Source organism: Nicotiana tabacum, chromosome 2 (genome assembly GCF_000715075.1).
Source record: "Nicotiana tabacum cultivar K326 chromosome 2, ASM71507v2, whole genome shotgun sequence".
In the NCBI taxonomy this organism is placed as follows: domain Eukaryota; kingdom Viridiplantae; phylum Streptophyta; class Magnoliopsida; order Solanales; family Solanaceae; genus Nicotiana; species Nicotiana tabacum.
Genome location: NC_134081.1, coordinates 2,480,923 through 2,487,654, shown reverse-complemented (window position 1 = coordinate 2,487,654; position 6,732 = coordinate 2,480,923). Strand labels below are relative to the sequence as shown.

The following is a 6,732-nucleotide window of genomic DNA, read 5'->3' as shown; positions in this document are numbered from 1 at the left end:
AGGTAGAAAAAGATGCCTCCCTATTAGTATGTTTCTTTGATGGTAAAGGTGAATCTACTTTAGTTGGCATCTCTTCTGCTATAGTTACTAGAATAATATTCTTTACTTAAAATCTTATCAAAGAATTGGTTCTGATTCTATTGTGGAAGAATTTTCTTTGAGTTCCATATTTATGTGAAATGGCATCAATTTGACATTAGCCAACACTATTATGGGGAAAGTTCACAAAACAAAACCTAAACACCCCCAAAAAGGTCAATATTTGGTGTCATGTGAAAGTGACATGATTTTTAAGCTTTTCTTTCATAAGCTTGATATTTGAACCAGCTTAAGAGTATTTCGATTATTCTATCGGTTATTTGTAACATTCCACCTGATCAACTTGCATAATTCAACTATCCCACTGATTATGTAATACATTCTGTCAATATAAGTATAGCATAACTCAACTTACCAAGGCTTTGGCAAATGCAATCTACGTGTATCTCACCTTGATTATCTGTTACGTTCCACCAAAATAAGTATCATATAACTCTCCCTACCAAGACTTTGGCAAATGCAACATGCGTGTATCTCAATTATTCCACTAATTACCTATTATCTCTAACCACATAATAATTATAAAACTCTATTAAGAAAAATTGAGGGCTGTACTTTTTAAAACTCAAGAAACAGGATAGAATATACCTTTTTCCCTCACATATACATGATAAGTAATTAAGCTAAAAACTACTAATACTAGTGTCTAATCCCAAAGAACACTTTGGTTTGCATTAGAAACTAGCCTAAGTCTTAGTACAAAGTTAGACTAAAGTAGAATAAAGAACAGGGAAGATCTCTCTGTGTATTAGGCCAAAACTACTAACTCCTCTGCTAATTCTTCTACTAATAATCTAAAGATTGAGATCTCAACTTCCATTGCTGTTTCTTCCCTTTGTTCTTGAAACTTTTTCCAGTCATCAAACTCGGTTTGCAAATCGGATTCAACCATCATATCAATGGTGTCTGATCTCACATATTGCCATGAATCTAACCTCCTGCATACTCTTCCGAAGACGATTTCCCTATTGTTCAAGCTGTTAGTTTCAGTTTTCTCCTCGGAAAGCAGGTCGGACACTAGCCTTTTCATGTCAAAAGGGATTGTCACTTCACTTGCAAACTTATCGAAATCCCTGTCTCTGTATGATGATAACGAATCTTCATCATCGTCTTCCTCTTCAAGACCGTCTTCACCTCCTTCTTCTTCTTCGTCGAGCATTAGTTTCTCGAGTTCAATAGGATCTAACTCCGCTAGTTTCTCGAACCTACGAAGCTTATAGAGAAGTTGCTGCTGCGCTCCTGTTAGCAATGCATGACAATCAAAATAAGTTTTCAGTCAATGAGGATTCATATAGACGACTCAAACTTTTTGGAACTGAGGCGTAATTATTGTTGTATTAATACAGTAAGCAACCAAACATTAAAAAAAAAGGGCAGCCAGGTGCACGAAGCATCCCGCGTTCACGGAGGATCCGGGGAAAGGCCGCATCCCAAGGAGTGTGATGTAGGCAGTCTACCCTCATGCAAGCATCAGTGGCAGATTCCACGACTTGAACCCGTGACCTATAGGTCACACAAAGACAACTTTACCGTTGCTCCAAGACTCCAACGTTCACGGAGGATCCGGGGAAAGGCCGCATCCCAAGGGGTGTGATGTAGGCAGTCTACCTTGATGCAAACATTAGTGGCAGATTCCACGGCTCGAACCCGTGACCTATAGGTCACACAAAGACAACTTTACCGTTGCTCCAAGACTCCCCTTCGAGTAACCAAACATAGTAAAAATAAAAATAGTAACTTTTACACTGATTTTTAGACATCTCTGTTCCCTTTTGATTGTATTAATTGTTACTGTACAAAAAGAGTAGAAAAGGGATCTTATACTTAATAATGTGATTTTCTACTATGAACAAATGGTAAAGAGGGAATGCTAGAAAACAACTTAAGGACCCTACTAAAAGTACCCTTATCATGTAATCAGGCCCCTGAATCATGGCAGTCTGAAGAAAATACTGAAAAGGCAGAACCCCAAATTAGAAAATGTTTTTGAAATTCAAGAAGTTTGAGAGTTTCTTCTCAAAGTTCAATAAATTGAAGAGGACAAGCATATCAATTAAGTGAAAAGCCCCACCTGCACTAAATGTGGGTCATCATGCAATTAATAAAAGATTTAATTTATTTGCTCTAAATGTGTATAATTTGTTACTACCTCATATAGCCGGTTAGTTGTCATTTTTACCAAGGGAAAAAGGACAGGCCGGTGCACAAAACAGCTCGCATTCACGCGGGGTCTGGAAAAAGACAGTACCTCAAATGATGTTATGTAGACAACCTAACATAATGCAAACCTCAATAGCTGCTTCGGCGGCAAGAACCCGTGACCTATGGATCACAGGAGATAACTTTACAGTTGCTCCAAGACCCCCTTCCTCATTTTTACCAAGCTACCAATTAATATTTCTCATAGAGATTTACGTGTAATTAACTTATACGCGATCTGTTTACACTGTCAGTGAGTAGAACTTAAGCTCATTTCTAAATGAATAAAATTAGGGGATGAATTTATGTATAAACAAGATAAGGTCACATTAACAGAAATGATGTACAAGACTTACCATCAAACCAAGATAATATGTCATGTAATGTACAACACACAAACGTACAAACCTTTTTATCAAAGATTGAAACCTTTTATGGATCCCACATGAAATAATTCATATATCAAAATCAGCATTATCAAAATTGGTTATGACCTTACAATTATAGCATATCCAACCAAACATATCCATAAAGAAATCAGCATTTCCATAATTGTTGAATATGACTTCACAACTAATGATATATTACTAACTACTTAATTATTGCATTCAACATATATTACATATAATTATGAACTATGTATTATAGAACTTGTATGGCATTTACTGATACAACTTAATACAGTCAAACCTCTCTATAACAACTCATTTGTTCTAATATTTTTTGGTTGTTATAGTGAATGTCATTATAGAGGATACATATTATAACATAACATAAAAATCGGTTTCGAGAAAAACCTAGCTTTTATAGTAAATGATTGTTGTATAAGAATGCTGGTATAGAGGGGTCTGTTGTATATAATATATCATTCTTTTAAATCGGAAAAAAGCTAAAAAATTTATCGCACATTAGTATTCAAAATAATTTTGAGAAAATATGATTTACGTACTTTGTACAAGTGCATAGTTGCATTCAACATCACAATCATCGTCTTCCTCGTCCTCGTCCTCGTCCTCATATTCGCCTTCATGTCCATCATCATCAAACGGAGGATCCAACACAGAAACCGGACTGCATTGTTCTTTCTCCTCATCTTCTAGTTCAATATTAGCCAAACCTATTGCTTCATAATTTTCTTTGTCCTAAACAAAAGAAAACCAATTACTAGTATTAAGTACAACCAGATAAGCCACATAATTTAAACAAAATGTAATGCTTTACTTATTTGACAGAATGTTCTATCATTAGGTCATGAATTATAGGAAGTTGACTACTGACATTTATTCCATTAAGTTTTATATTTGTCAATTATAATATGGAATAGGGTGGTGTAGAGCCGGGGCAGACCTATAATCTAGTAATTTTTTCTTAAATTTTGTATTTATATTTAAAACTTATTAAATATGAACAAACAAACACACTAATTAAAACGAGCTATAAATCCAAATACCACCTCTGCCTATCGTGTAAGATCTTTACAATATTATCAATTGGGGGCCAAATGACAAAAGAAAAAAATTGTGGTTCGTCGTTTTGTGGATAATAGTGTCATTTTGTTTTATTTAGACAAGGTCAATTAAAAAAAGATTTTGGTGGCAGAAGCGTGATAAAAAAGGTACAATTATCAAACAAATAGAAATCTCCAGCAATTTAGATAAATGACAAATTTCTCCCCTTAAAATATTGTTTGATTATTAAAACGTCAAAATTTTGATGGGTAATTTTGTCATTTAATGTAGACATTCCGGCCACCGAATCAGACCAACGAGATCCTTTTGCCGACAGGTAAAAACCAGGTCAAACTTAGTTATTTGAGTCACGAGTTGACTCATTCTATTTATGTTGGCTAAGAGAAATTTTTACCGGAATATATAATTATTACTGAAATAACATAATTTTTACGTGTTTAAGTTAAATAACACGTTGAGGTCACCTAAAATATATCCATAAGCAAATTTACTTTAAATACAAAGTTTATAAAATTAAAAATAAGACAGGTGAAATTAAGCTGATGGTGAAAAAATTGCTTACACATGGTATACATAACATAAACTCAACTTTTATTATTACAAATTATATTTAAAAATATATTTAACATACACAAACTTACAACTTTGTAAGATGTTTTACAATTCAATTTTAACTCCTATACGACATGTAAATTTTTTACTAAAAATTCCTTATATCGAAATGAAATTCCCTATGAATATGAAAAAGGACTTTTTTACTATCAGTATAATTTAGTCAATTAATTAGCATATTTATCGGGCGACTGGCTAATATTTATCACAAAAATTTATAGAAATATATATTTATAGTCATTTTTTAAAATAATAGTCGACAAAATACATATTTTGGTATATAATATTAGTGTATTACCAACAAAAAATTATACATATATAATATTAGTGTATTACGAACAAACATTGTTGTATTATGTCCAAAAGCTTACCTACAGTTAGTGACAAAATAGAAAGACAAATGACAAACCTCTTTCTTGTGGCGAGTCGGAGATGCTATCGGCGATGAGAACTCCGGAGTCCGGCGACCGCTGGACGGACATTTCTGAAGAGAAAATCTAAAAGGACTTATAGGACTTGAACAATATTTATTTTCACATTCAACCTCCTCAATTTCCTCCTCATTATCAGACCTACAACTACTTGAAGTCTCAAAATCCATTGATTTCTCTTCATTGCTTTCTGACCAACCAGCACTACTTAGCCTACTATTATTACAAAAATAACCACTTTTCACTTGTACAGTAATTTCCTCCTCATTCTTGATTTCCTGTTTCTTGTTTCTGCTCCTGTTCTTGAGTTTCTTCAAAATTGACCCAAATAAACCAAACCCCACTTTGTTAATTTGTGTTTTGGGTTTAGAATTTTGTTGTTTTTGGATCCTAATTGCAGCTTCAAGAAGTAAAGAGGAAGTTGTAGTAGGGATATGAAGAAAGACTTTTCTTTTGGGGCTATTTTTGCAATTTGTTATAGGTGAAGGGAAATTGTTGAGAGGTGATTTTCTAACATCAGGTGAATCTTGAAAAGAGAAAAAACAAGCATGTTTACATAATGTAGAAGTTGAAGTTGAGGTTGAGGTTGTTTCTGTGATAATTTTGGTTTTTGGTTTCTTGTATGTTTGTAATGAGGTTTCTCTTTTGAGCTGAAAACGTCTATCAGCTATGTAATTTTTAAGTTGAAATGGTTCTTGATCTTCTTTCAAAAGCTCATGCAAATGCTTCTGTGCCATTACGAGAAAATAAAAAAAACCAAAGTCCTAATCAGTAATAAAAGATTTGAGATTTTGAAAATGGATTTGAGTAGTTGAAGAGATTTCAACTTTTAATATAACCAAAGAGATTATATTGTGGAGTTGGGGGAGTGGGAGTGGGAGTGGGGATTTGTTATGTGGTTTTGAAAAGTGGAAGATTGAGAAGTGGGGAAGTTGTGTACATATAGTTAGAGACTCGAGAAAAAGAGAGCTAGGTTGGGGTGGTAGGGGTAGGGGTAGGGGGAGTGGGGGTTTACTAATGGGGTTTGGGAAAGAATGAGGAGAGTTCCTGATTCAAATCTGGAGTTTTACAAGATCGAGGTAAGGTGGATGATAAATAAATAATTACATAGTGTATAAAAACATGAGAAAATTGGAATTGTAAAAAAGTGTATATAATATGGTAATAAGGGGTGCAACAGTAGATGTGTAGGACTGTGGGGTTTGTAGTAATAGTTCCGCGACCAAGCCGTCAATCTCGGAGATAATTAATTTCGAGATTAAATTTAAATTGAGTTTATTATTAAGATAAAATATAATTAATCATTAAATAATTAATTTCGAATTAATTAATTTTAAAATAACTTATTTTCCTCCTAATGACCCCTAAATGATTTTTGGGGTGGATTGTGGAGTTCTATGTGTCTCTCTCATGAGCTTTACATACATAATTGTGTATATCTAAATTCCTATAGATGGTGTAGACACAGAGGCTGGGAGTGTAGGTGGATAAGAAACAGTTTATCTTAGTTAGTAAGTGTAATTACACAGGGTGAATCCATAATAAGAATAATATGAGTTTAAATTTTAAGTCAAAAAGGATAACTCGGTGTGATTTAGACAATCTATTCTAACGTAAATATTAATAGTTACTTTCACGGCTCGAATTCGTAACTTATATATTAATAGAGACAATTTTAACGTTGCCGAAGTTTTCAAGTTTCGAACACACGACCGCTACTTGAAAGAGGAGGTGCCAAAGGGAAAGAGCCACACAACTTTTTTTAAGTTTTATGACAGACTAGATAAAATATATGTACACTAATAAATTATTTATAAAGTAATTACAAATCAATTTCTTATGATAAGTCTTAATAGATAATTTCATAAGCTAATAATTAACCTTCTATAATAGCATAAAATTAAAAAAACAATGGATTGGAA

The 6,732-nt window shown here is 33.4% G+C and overlaps 1 protein-coding gene across 1 annotated transcript; it reads right to left on the bottom strand.

Annotated features, from left to right (window-relative positions):
- Window positions 1-631: 631 nt before the first annotated feature.
- On the bottom strand, window positions 632-5,900 carry LOC107760873 (uncharacterized). Its single transcript, XM_016578984.2, has 3 exons — window positions 4,789-5,900; window positions 3,248-3,440; window positions 632-1,338 (listed from the first exon to the last, which is right to left on the bottom strand). Exons 1-3 carry the CDS (start codon window positions 5,545-5,547, stop codon window positions 848-850), a joined length of 1,443 nt encoding a protein of 480 aa, XP_016434470.1. The 5' UTR covers window positions 5,548-5,900; the 3' UTR covers window positions 632-847.
- Between the last annotated feature and the right edge of the window lie 832 nt (window positions 5,901-6,732).

What these genes read in the sequence shown, in the direction of transcription:
- LOC107760873 (XM_016578984.2), bottom strand. Translation starts at nt 5,547, where the DNA reads ATGGCACAGAAGCATTTGCATGAGCTTTTGAAAGAAGATCAAGAACCA. An exon ending in CGACTCGCCACAAGAAAGAG is followed by an intron (nt 3,441 to 4,788) that starts GTTTGTCATTTG and finishes TCTTTTGTTTAG; the next exon opens with GACAAAGAAAATTATGAAGC. An exon ending in CAACTATGCACTTGTACAAA is followed by an intron (nt 1,339 to 3,247) that starts GTACGTAAATCA and finishes CATTGCTAACAG; the next exon opens with GAGCGCAGCAGCAACTTCTC.